The 11,949-nt window shown below is 37.3% G+C and overlaps 1 protein-coding gene across 3 annotated transcripts; it reads left to right on the forward strand.

Moving 5' to 3' along the window:
• The first annotated feature begins 335 nt into the window (after window positions 1-335).
• LOC107042860 lies at window positions 336-11,313 on the forward strand. 3 transcript variants are annotated; one of them, XM_015264066.1, is made up of 6 exons: window positions 341-387; window positions 457-661; window positions 1,144-1,186; window positions 1,637-1,758; window positions 5,213-9,382; window positions 10,581-11,313. In XM_015264066.1, exons 2-6 carry the CDS (start codon window positions 558-560, stop codon window positions 10,708-10,710), a joined length of 4,569 nt encoding a protein of 1,522 aa, XP_015119552.1. In that variant the 5' UTR covers window positions 341-387; window positions 457-557; the 3' UTR covers window positions 10,711-11,313. The 3 variants fall into 3 exon arrangements, with proteins under 3 accessions (XP_015119551.1, XP_015119553.1, XP_015119552.1); XM_015264065.1 differs by having other exon boundaries at window positions 336-661; XM_015264067.2 differs by having other exon boundaries at window positions 336-661; window positions 5,213-9,377; window positions 10,581-10,720.
• The last annotated feature ends 636 nt before the right edge of the window (window positions 11,314-11,949 follow it).

Genomic DNA, 11,949 nt, shown 5'->3' on the forward strand with positions numbered 1-11,949 from the left:
TTTCGTCGCAATATTAATTTTTTTATTGCAGAGATTAAGGGATGAAACGGGGGTTAATGGATGGGGAATTTAATCCTCCATTGAAGAGTCTTTGTTTCACCCTTAATATTAATTAGTCGGCGAATAAATCAACTGAAAAACAAAGTAAACATTGAGTACAAGGAGGACAAAAATCCCCCTCCAAGCCTATCCCTGTCACAGCGGGACTGCTACTGCCGAGTGCCGAGTTACCCACGCACCCGACTCACATTTACCGACAATTCGACCGGAACGCCGCCTTTCCCGTGGGGTACCAACTAACTTTTTTGGAGTCAGTCAAACCCCCCGATCCGGGCCTCTACTCAGGTCTATCCTCTTTGACCTCAATAGTGGAAGTCGATTATAAAGGTTATAAAATTAGATATAGAAAAAAAACTAGCCGTTATTTCTCTTCATTCGGATTTTTTTCGTTAATAGTGGAAGTTGATTATAATAAAGATGATAAAATTAGAGAAAGCAGAGCCACTTTCGCAGCTGTTACTCTACTTTTCCTACTGTATTTCAATCTATATCTGAAAATGACCGCCGTTATAGTTCATGGCGCTGATCGGCCTCTGAAAAAACCGTTTGAATTCAAAAGTTGTTTATATAAAACAAAAGAGCGAGATAAAACTAATAAGATGTGAGTATACATTATTGCGTGTTCATTGTTGTCTTTTGACTGATCGTTTCAAGTGGTGGTGAAGGAATATCGTTCCTGGTCCTGGTCTGGGTTTTACCGGGAAAGTTGTGAGAATTAGTGTCTCTGTGACGCTACGGATTGACACAAATGTTTGAGGATCCAAAAATGACGATAAAAAATAGTTTTTGATGAACATCAATTCGTTTAATCGATCAGATTGAAACGGATTACAAATCTCTAAAGTTTTGGTTCTTTTCTAGTGCATGGTTTTGGTTTTTGTGGAGTTATTTAAGTATGTTTGGGTAGCTAACCTCAATTGTCTTGATTCCCGCCCAATTGTGTAGGAAAACCAATCATATCTTCGGATGTCACAGGTTAATTGAAATAAATTATTAATATGAATGAATGACAATCATCTTGATTGAATTGCGTGTGGGATGTGTCAAAACCTGATTTTGTGAATTCTTCATTTTTATTTCCAGGAATCCTTCGCAATTGGAGAAAAACTCTCGTCGATCACTCTCAGTACGTAGAATATTTTAAAATAATTGTTTTTTAAATCATTCTAGTGGCGAAAAATTTGAAGCTAAATAGTGGGCAATATTTTTCATTCATTTCATTTTTTAAGAGGATTAAAAAATATTACAGATTCCTTATAAAGTCCCTATGGTGTTGATTAGCTACTCCGCGAAATCATTTCATGAATTAACTTTTTGACACTCAGTGCGTGAGGCGCTGTTTCACGAACGAGCGAAGCGTTCACCGCCCACGCACTTCGTGTCAAAAAATATTATTCGATACACGGAAGTGAAGAACTTTTTCTGGCGAATATGAGGTTACAGAACGAGCCGAAGGCGAGTTCTGTAATCATATTCGCCAGAAAAGTTCTCCACGCCCTAGTATCGAAATGTACTATATTGCTAGTTTAATTAAATTTCTGGGATTTTTTTCATAAGGTCTTATATTTTTACCTAGATTTTGAAAGGTCCAAAATCGAGAAATCCACTGGAATCTCTGGAATCTGCAGCATCATCAACTGAAACTACACCATCGAGATTGAAGAGGAGAGTTAGTTTTGCTGAGAAAAAACATGTCAAGTGAGTAATATTTTCGTTGTCTTGGAAGACAAGTGAGAAATTGCTCTTGAATTGCACGTGAGGTATTCCATGTCAAATGAGTTAACGACTGATCCTCACCCTCTTGGAATTTGATCTCGATTTTTTTCTACGATTGGGGGGCTAGAAAAACTATCTTTCAATTTTTTCAAAGTTTTTTAACAGCTCATTTCGGAGATGTGATTTTTTCTTTGACCGAGTTCGAAGATGAAGACGATCTAATTGTTGTTTTGATTTTTAGAATAATTTTCAAAAATTTTGTATTTTATAAAAATTACAATTCCGAGGATATCTTTGTATATCATGCTCTAAATTCATTCAATGATGGCTGAAAATATTAGTTTCAAAGCCATTCTGTCGAAATTGAAAGATCGTTACGATACCTATCTTTGTTGGTTTAAGGATGTTCGACACCCTTTTAGCCAAAATTGACGTTGTTTTCATTTTTCTGGCAAATTATCGATGGGAGTGACGTGAAAAAATATAACGATTTTGTGGTTTGTCATTCTTTAATGGCTCACGAAGTTGCGTAGTGGTGCGATAATTTTCATGCGTTTTTTCTACAGTTTTGTGATTCTTTTTAAAAGTTTAGAGAAAACGCAGGAAAATGTTCGCACCACCTTAAAATTTCGTCAGTCATTAAATAATGACAAAACGCAAAAACGTTATATTTTTTCACGTCAATTCCATCATAAGTTTGCCAGAAAAATTAAAAAAACGTGAATTTTGGCAGAAAGGGTGTAGAACATCCTTAATTTTTATGATGATTTTTGTGAATTCAGAATTCTTCGTAAATTGCTTTGAAACTGAACTTTCTGATGGTTTCTTCAAATGTGATGTTTCGAATTCATAATATAGATATTCCATTCGATTTATTAAAGAATTCTAAAATTATTTTCACAACATTTAAAAGTTTGTTGATTTTGCATCTCCTGTACAATTTGCTTCCACTGATTATTTGAATAAAAAAAAGAAAGGTTAAAATTGATTCATTTACCATTAAAACGACCTACTTCAACTTTACTTTTATCGAATAAAAGGATGGTATAGAAATATGTTATTTCATATTTGAAATTTCATCAAATATTAAACCAAATTAAATATATAATACAATTGGTTAGAGAAGAAATTTAATTGAATTTAATAAAATGATATGAAACGATGAATTATATACTATAAAACCACATAATCTGCAAAATGACCGTTCGGAAGCACATTGCTAATTTATTAGTAAAACACTATACTGTATTAACGTAAAAGCAATTTTCCACTTGTTTTCCTCTTTTGAGGCCCAGATGGATCATATTTAGAACGTTATCTCGATTATTTCCATCCTCATAATTTAAAATATATTATAATTTTCATTGAATTTTACATCATGCAGAAGTGCCTAAAAATTATGATTGTACAATCAAAAAATGTAGAAAAATAACAGAGCATTTCGAAAGTCCGTTCTAATAAAGATTAAGAAATAAGTCTGATAGAGAGGAAATTGTAAATGGATAATTTATCATGGCAACTAACGATCTGACAAAGATTAGTTACTGTGACAAATGACAAACTAACAGCCATTAGATATAGTAAATTATTAATTTGCAATTTGCTCTCTATCGGATTTATTTCCCAATATTCTCAATATTATTTACGAATGCTCGTTGAAAATGTTCATTTTTTTTTTCAATTTTTTTTGATTGTAGAATCATAATTTTTGGGAGCTCCAAGGCTATGTAAAACTGAATGGCAATTGGAAAACATTTCGGATTAGCAAAATGAAAAAAACAACCAAGATCACGTTCGAAAGATGATACAGGTGTGCCGGAATAACAAAATTTTTCAGCCCTGATAGTTTTAATATTGTTGGATTTTTTAAATTTATTGACTATTCGGTATTGAATAACATGTTTTGCTATGAATTATAGTAATCGCAGTAATTAATTACCTTGATGGACAATTTTTTCTTCAATTTCAAATTACAATTATTGCAATATTAGAGAATTTATACAGAATTTTACTAGGTTTTAGTATTGAAAACTCCGTTGATTTCAGGGAAATGTGATGAAAATGTTACAAAATCACAAACATTGATGTGACTCATGCTTTGAACTCTATGAATAACTACAAAATTGAAGTTATTGAAGTTTCCTCATTTATTGAAGACTAAAAAATTCCGTGTTTCTGAATTTCTAATATGAATCAAAACCTCATGAATAACATCATTTCAAATTCAATTCAAAGTCGCAATGTTAAATATGATTTTTAGATTCTGAACTTAAACTTTCATTTTGGAACGTTGGAAAATAATTTTTTCCATCTAAAAAATTATTGAAGAGCTACAATTTTCAAGGATTACGTCATTTTCTCGTGCGTGATACATAAAAAATCAATTTTCCATCCCGACAATTTGTTTTTCAAATCAGAAAATTTGTTCATATTGAGGTAATATACAAAGAGGTTTCTACGATAGCTTGTGGCAGAGGGGGAACGAGAGGTCCGAAATGATCAAAAAAGTGGGACGCAGGGGAGACCAGGGCAGAATAAAATTCGAGGAAAAATGAAACAGTTATAATTTTTTCCATTCACAACCTCATCGAACCTTTTCATGTATTTCCTTATCTAAAAACAATAACGTTTTCAACTCATTTCGTTTAATTTTTATCAAACAGAACATATTATGAACAAATTTGGCACGCGGACGACTCGGGTATGATTCCGGACGGTGGGGGGAGGGGGGGTCGTAAAATCATTTTTTAATTCTCTAATTCTTACAGATTCATTCTCTGAGCGGGAGTCTCGCAAGGGACAACTGTCAAGCCTTTTCCCTCAAGTGAGATTTTTCCTTGGTCCTCAGCGAATGCTGTACAGGGGGTTGGAGGGGTGAGAAGGGAACAAAAAATCGTTAAAACCCGAGAGGGTATACGAAAGAACAAAAATTGTTATGAACAAATTAATGTATGAATCAATCAACAAATGTGAACTATAACAATTTTGCACTAGCGCACATGCACTGTACTCATGTAAATATCCGCTGAGTTGTTTGTTATATTCTGGATAATAGTAGAATACATACTAGCGAGGTTTTTCGTGTCAAAAATACATGAAGAGGACATATTCAGTATCGAAAAAATGATCATCAGTACTTGGTCCGCAGATAGAAAACCTACGGAGAAAATTCCATCCAAATGAAAATAAAAAAACACGAAACCTAATCTCAATCTGTCGCTTTGGAAGTGAAATAGAGCAAAAAAAAGCCCACCAAACTGTGCGTGTGATGCGTTTTCCACATTATTTCATATTGCCCCGCATTCCATTTTACCTCCCCATTTTCTTTTCCCCGGTCTCCCCTAATATTTGAATAGCCCCTGTAATCATTCGTTAGTCAGACCCGAGTGGGTAAAATCAACAGAACAGTCCACTAACTAAAGCCCCTCCTCCTCAGAGAATTCTGCGACTCTATGGAGCAGGGCACAGTCTGGGACAACACCTACGAGGAGAGCGACAGCTCTCACATGGCGAGAAGTCACCACGACGAGAATCATCAACCGCCAATCCACCCGGCGCCCCCACCCTTTCCCCTCCCCTCCCTGAGTGACTCTGACTCTTCCCTAATCTTCGAACACCCAAAAACCCCAGTTCTCGATCTAAACTTCGTAGGCCCCCACGGGATAGAACAGCACCCCGACCTCCTCCTAGAAAAAGAAAACATTCCGATGAATCCCATGGCGAGCCTATCAGAGCCAAGTGATGAGATGATTCCCCTTCCGCAGCTCTCCCCGGGGATTCCCTCCAGTTCTCACAAATTCGCTATCTACTGCGATGACGAAAACTCCCCTTCTTCCACAGAAAAATCAAAAAATCCTTCTGCAGATGAATCAGAAGATCGCACACTAACTTTGACAGACTCTCAATGCCTTGACTTCACTGAGGATGAACCTGAAAGGGCAGAAGTCATCCCATCTAAGCTCACGAAACCCAGAAGAAGTGCCTTCGATGGGATGGAGATGACGGAAGCCCTGTCATCAGTTCTGTCAAGCATGGAACCTAGAGACAAGACTAAAAATGTGACATCAGTATTAGCACAAAAGTCCATATGGAGTATACTACACGATGAAGAAGCAAACAAGGTATTAAAGCCTTCATCAAGAGACATGGAAGAGAGTGCAGGGACTCCCTCAACCAGGAAGAGTGTGTTAAACCTCGATGATCTGAGGTCATCAATTCTCCCATCATCAGAAACCCAAGAAAAGACTCAGTTTTTCCATCACGAAGTCGACGTGACTGGCCATATCCCATCCGTCTTAAATCCTCCTACAACCATCACAGGTGTTCTGAACTCTGATGAAATGGAAATGACAGAAGGAATAACTCCATCTTTCCCACCAACTGGAGACAACCTAGATGAGAGCGGAATGGAACTGACGAAGGCAATAACTCGTCTACAGCCGATAAACGAACCTGAAGACAGAACTCAATTCTTCAATGAAGTAGGCATGGAGATGACGGAAGTAATCAATCGTCTGCAGCCGATAAGCGAACCTGAATACCAAACCGAATTCTTTAATCAACGAAAGATGGAGATGACGGAAGTAATCAATCATCTGCAGCCGACAAGCGAACCTGAAGACAGAACCCAATTCTTTAAGCAAGGAGACGTGGAGATGAACGAAGCAATCAATCCTCTGCAGCCGATAAACGAACCTGAATACAGAACTCAATTCTTCTATCAAGGAGGGATGGAGATGACGGAAGCAATTAATCGTCTGCAGCCGACAAGCGAACCTGAAGACAGAACCCAATTCTTTAAGCAAGGAGACATGGAGATGACCGAAGCAATCAATTCTCTGCAGCCGATAAACGAACCTGAAGACAGAACTCAATTCTTCTATCAAAGAGGGATGGAGATGACGGAAGCAATCAATAATCTGCAGCCGACAAACGAACCTGAAGACAGAAATCAATTCTTCTATCAAGGAGGGATGGAGATGACGGAAGCAATTAATCGTCTGCAGCCGACAAGCGAACCTGAAGACAGAACCCAATTGTTCTACCAAGGAGGTATGGAGATGACCGAGGTTGTCCGTCCGCAGGCACAACTCCAGAACTCCCTGATGGAGTTGACAGAAGCCATCCCATCGCTGAAACGTCCTTACGGTGTCATCTCAACAAAAGATATTAGAGATTCAACTACCTCCAGTCCTCGACCAAAATCTTCGAAAGAATACGCTTCATCTTCTAAGAAGGCTCCTTCGAAGCAGGACCGGGACGCTCTGCATCGTCTCCTCCATCCAGACTCTCCTGAATTATCTTCCCCGAATCTGCAGAATGTATCGATGGAGTGCATAGCTGCACAATCAGGTGTGCAATTTCCGAAGAATTGTGGTCAAGACCTTCATCGTCTTCTTCACTCAGAAACCAAGTCTCCTCAGTTTTTCAATCAGAATCATCACGAAAACTTAACCAGTAGCTGTCATTCAACATCTCGTCAAGATCATGCTCAACAAAACAAGAATAATCTCCATCATCTTCACGAACCTGAAGGCAGAGCCTCTTCGCCGAATCTTGAGAATCAATCGATGGAGTTTACCTGCCGCATGGGACCTCAACTCGACCGTTTCGTAAACACTCGTCAGGATGATTCCATGGAGATTACTGAATGTCGCATTCCGGTGTCTATCAGACGAACAAGACTTGAAGATGTGAATATGCCTGTAGAAGCTAGCACGCCAATCCCAATAGTAATGTCTGATCCTTCTGAATCGTCCGGAGTCGAGTCTTCAAATTCATTCAAGGAGAATCGCACACCCCCCGGGGAGCAGTCAAAGATGCATCCAGTGGCTAGACCACTGTTTGAACGGCAAGATGAAGAGGTGAGTGATTCCACTCCAACTCCATTAGAAGCCTCCGAGGAATTTGCTGACACCATCAGATCGAGACCTACGATTAACGGAGGAAATCTCGAAGATGTGACTTTCGAATTGACAGGGGCTATTCCAAAACCTCTGGAGGATCATGGAGCATTATTATCTTCGGACCTGCAGAACATTGAAGCCCCATCTTTCATGTTTGCGGACAGCGTCAGTGATGAGAACAGCTTGCCAAGGATAGAGGCCAACAGGAGTAATGAAGGAGTGTCTTTGAGAGATGAAAGACCAAAAAGACATGTTGAAGGGGAACTTTTATGTCAAGATGCTGAGGCAATTAGACTTGGGGATCAAGAGATTACGTGTGATTTTCGCCCGGTGCCGATACCAGAGACAGAATTCACAGAGGAAATCAGCAATTTCGAGATGAGAAGAAGGACTCGAGTGCTTCAGAATAACGAAGAGGAGGAAATCGCGAGGAAACGGAGGACCTACAATATTCCAGAGGGAAGTACCCTGTCGACATCCGTTGCTAGTGAGGAAGAGTTGCCTGCAGTTGATCGCAGGAAGACTCACACAATCCGCAAGCATGAGGAAGAAGAAGAGGAAGTGATTCAACGGGTGGAGAAATCAAAAACGTATGTCATCACCAATCAGTCATCAAGCAAGTCTTTGGAAATAGATGGTCAAGTGAGAGTTGAAATGTTCAATAAGAATACTGTTGTTACTTATCAATCCAAAATGGATGATGGAGAAGGACAAACAGGTGATGCTGGAGAGGTTGAAGATACGGTTTTGGAAAGAAGAAAATGGTTTAGGTCAGACAATTATCATGTTAATGTTGTAAATGATGAGGTGAATGTAGAGTTTGATATTAGAGAGAGAGAAACGACTTCGGTTCCATCTATTTCCCGACGAGATGCAGTGGGAGAGGAAATGGATGGAGTGAGCAAGGACAAGGATGACACAGTAGACAAATCTGATCCCAGTCTAGAGCACCTTTCAGAGAATAAAGGAGAAGTGGAGATCCCCGAGAAATTATCTCGTCGTGCCCAAATCGTAAGAGAACATGATGCACTAGTCAGGGCGATCAAAAAGTCCAGAAAAATGGAGGAAATCATGCGTCAGAAAATGGCTGACATGCAAAATAAATCCCCAGAATCTTCTCCTGAGGTACTTGCCCATGATTCTCAGATGGAAGTTGATAAAGTTGAATTGAGTGCATTCGAGTCAATGAAACAGAGTTTAGAGGACCGGGCGTCCGGGGATTGTCTGTGGGTGCCTCTTACAATTTCAGAAGACAGAGTCTTTGTGGAGTTTAAGAAGACGGGATTTACCTTCGGGGCTACATTTATTGTTCCTGAGGATGAAGGTGGAATGGCGAGGATCAACAATCTTTATAAGTTAACTAGGTTAGCTGGCATTGAGCCCTCAATTCTCAAAATGACAGATCGCTTGATTGAAGATAGGATCAATACGGATGAATTGAAGAAGCAGTTCATAAGTTATGATGACGTTTTACCACTCATTGAAAGGGTCACTGAAAACGTCAGGTTTATCTACGATTTTTACGACGAATTGAAGAAACTGTATCGGTCAAATAAAATGGAGATTACGTTGGAGAGGGTATCCTTCCTCGTGATGTCAAAATCAGCAGATACTATTCTTGAGGTGTCCATCAACGTTAAGTCCTTCAATGAGATTGGACCGGACGACATCGATGTTAGGTGCTTCATTGGCAGTGTAAGGTATAGGAAAATAATGATGCACACACGAAGAAATTTTATACATTATTTTTCCCAACCGGATTTTCAATAATCAAAGCGCAGTATGAGATGCTACCCAACAGTTTTATTTCAGATATTTCCGTCTAGCTTTTGAATATTTCGCAGTACAGTAGACTCTCGCTAGCTGCTCATCGAAAGGGCTGTAGGGGTAGCATTTCGAAGAAATGAAAACAGCCCCCACTCCTCAACCAATGCCGATCCAAGTTCTCAGAAAAATGAAAGGGAATGAATAGTTTTATTTTCGAATAAAATTATCTAGACCTCTGTGGTTACGGACGGAGGACAAAAGAAAGCAATAAGACGGCCGAGAGTGGGGGGCAGCACTCGAGTATCCGAGGAGATTACTGCGAAAAACGAGCAACTAATGAGCGTGCAACAAGCGAGAGTCCACTGTAGCTCTTAATTTTTTCGTTTCATTTCAGATCGAATCTTGTCTTTGGCAGTCTACGGAAATCGGATTACACTGTTAGAAATTTTTTGGAATTTCATTGAAAATATTATAGTAAATCTCATGAGGGTGACATTGAATTAGTGGGAAAATGGTTATGAAATTGCCAATATGCAATGGGTTATGGTTGAATTGTCAATGAAACATGAAGATTTAATAACAGAATAACATTAATTTTCAAATCAATGTATTCTATTAACATAATTTATTCAAATTTTCCAGCAATTGACGCGCTGATGTTGACCACTAGACTCTCATTGACCACAATCCGATTGGGAATAATAATCTGACAAATACCCCTCGAGCTTCAAAATTAATCGGGTATTTCCCTCAAGCTCCTCTCCAAACAAACGATCGTGTCAAGTTTTGCTGATTACAAAATTCCGAGCGCTTGCACGAGGATATTTTATAGAAAAAAAATCAGTAGAATTTCATCTTTTTATACAAATTTTTGTATTGAGACATTTTTTATAGGAATTTCTCGACACAAAATTTCGTTTTTTACATTCGTTTTTTTTCTTTTATCATTCGAAAAATTAAACGAAAAACTTGAAATTTTTTAGACCAGAAAATTTTACAGAAAATATGTCAATAGAATAAGTTATATTCGATAGAAAATAAATTGAAATTCAATAGATTTTTTCGATGGATTTTTTTCGTACGTGTGATAATAATGTGATAAATGAAGTAATGGCGATTTTTATGTTTCAGGAAATCAGATATCAAGAATCTCATAAAGAATGTCAAGAGAAATCATAAATTTATTACAATGTACAAGAATGATGTTAAGGATTATATTGAGCTGATGGAGGCGGTGTCAGTGAAGAAATTGGGAGAATGATTCTAGGGTTTCTTCGTGTTGATGTAATTTTTTATTATTGTAGACGCCTGAATTATCTCAGAAGTCCATATTACGAGGAGAACTTTGAGTTTCATATTGTGAGACCCATATGAAGGGTGAAACTCATAGAATTGATGTCTTCAAACGGATTGAGAGAATTATTTCAGAGTTATAATTCTATTCTCCATATGAAGGCAATTATTTATTAGTGATAAAAAAAATATTGTAAAGCCTTCATATGTTAATATCGTTTAATATCGAAAACATTGTAATATTGTCGATGCAATTTTTTATTATTGAAGTCGTTTGAATCAATTCAAAGGGACATACTACGAATGTAATTTTGAGTCTCATCTCAGATTTCCATATGAAGGGCCAAATTGATAGAATTAGCTATTTTCAAAATGATTGGGGGAATTATTCCAGAGTTATAACTCTATTCTCCATATGGAGGCAATTATTGATTGTTGATAAGAAGAAAAATGCAGACTTCGTATGGTGAAAGATTCTAATATCATAATAAGGTTCTAAAATTGAATGTCAAATATTGCAATCAGATATAGGCTTTGTTGTACAATAAAATGTTACTTTATTTGCACTCCATTTTACCTCTTTTCTCGATGGATGTTTTATTAAGGGGCATGAACAACAAATTTGTAGCCTTCATACTACCCGTTGTGGTCAATAAAATCGTGAGTAATTGTGACATGTGCAATTGCTATTAGTTTTCTGACATTCTGTAATGGAAGTGCTGAATTTCACGAATAACCACCAATTTTTTAAATAATTGGATGATAAGAATATAATGAATTATTAAAATTACTGTTAGATTACACAAATTCACGTTTTTTTAGAATACACTGTTAAAAAATTTTGGCTAATATTTCCCGTATACTTTTCGGAAATTTTTATCGCATTTTAGCTCTACTGAAATTTCAAGGAATTTGGTCATTGAAAATTCAAAATTTCATGGAAAAATTGAAGTGAACTGTGAATTTCAGTTCAGTTATTCCCTGAAAATTGAAAGAAATCAGGAAAATTCCGGTAAATATGTTCTTAAATTTTCCATTAAATTTTGAAATTTTTACTGAAAGTACTTCAATGATCCTTCCATCGAATGGCAGAAGTTAAATTTCGATTTCTTGAATAATTTGTTTCCTATAGAAAAATTTAGCATTAATTTGGAAAAATTGGAAACAAACCCATTTTGCCCCATTATTTTCTTTCTTAATGAATAAA

Source organism: Diachasma alloeum, unplaced genomic scaffold (genome assembly GCF_001412515.2).
Source record: "Diachasma alloeum isolate Michigan unplaced genomic scaffold, Dall2.0 Dall_scaffold_00532, whole genome shotgun sequence".
NCBI classification, from domain to species: Eukaryota; Metazoa; Arthropoda; class Insecta; order Hymenoptera; family Braconidae; genus Diachasma; species Diachasma alloeum.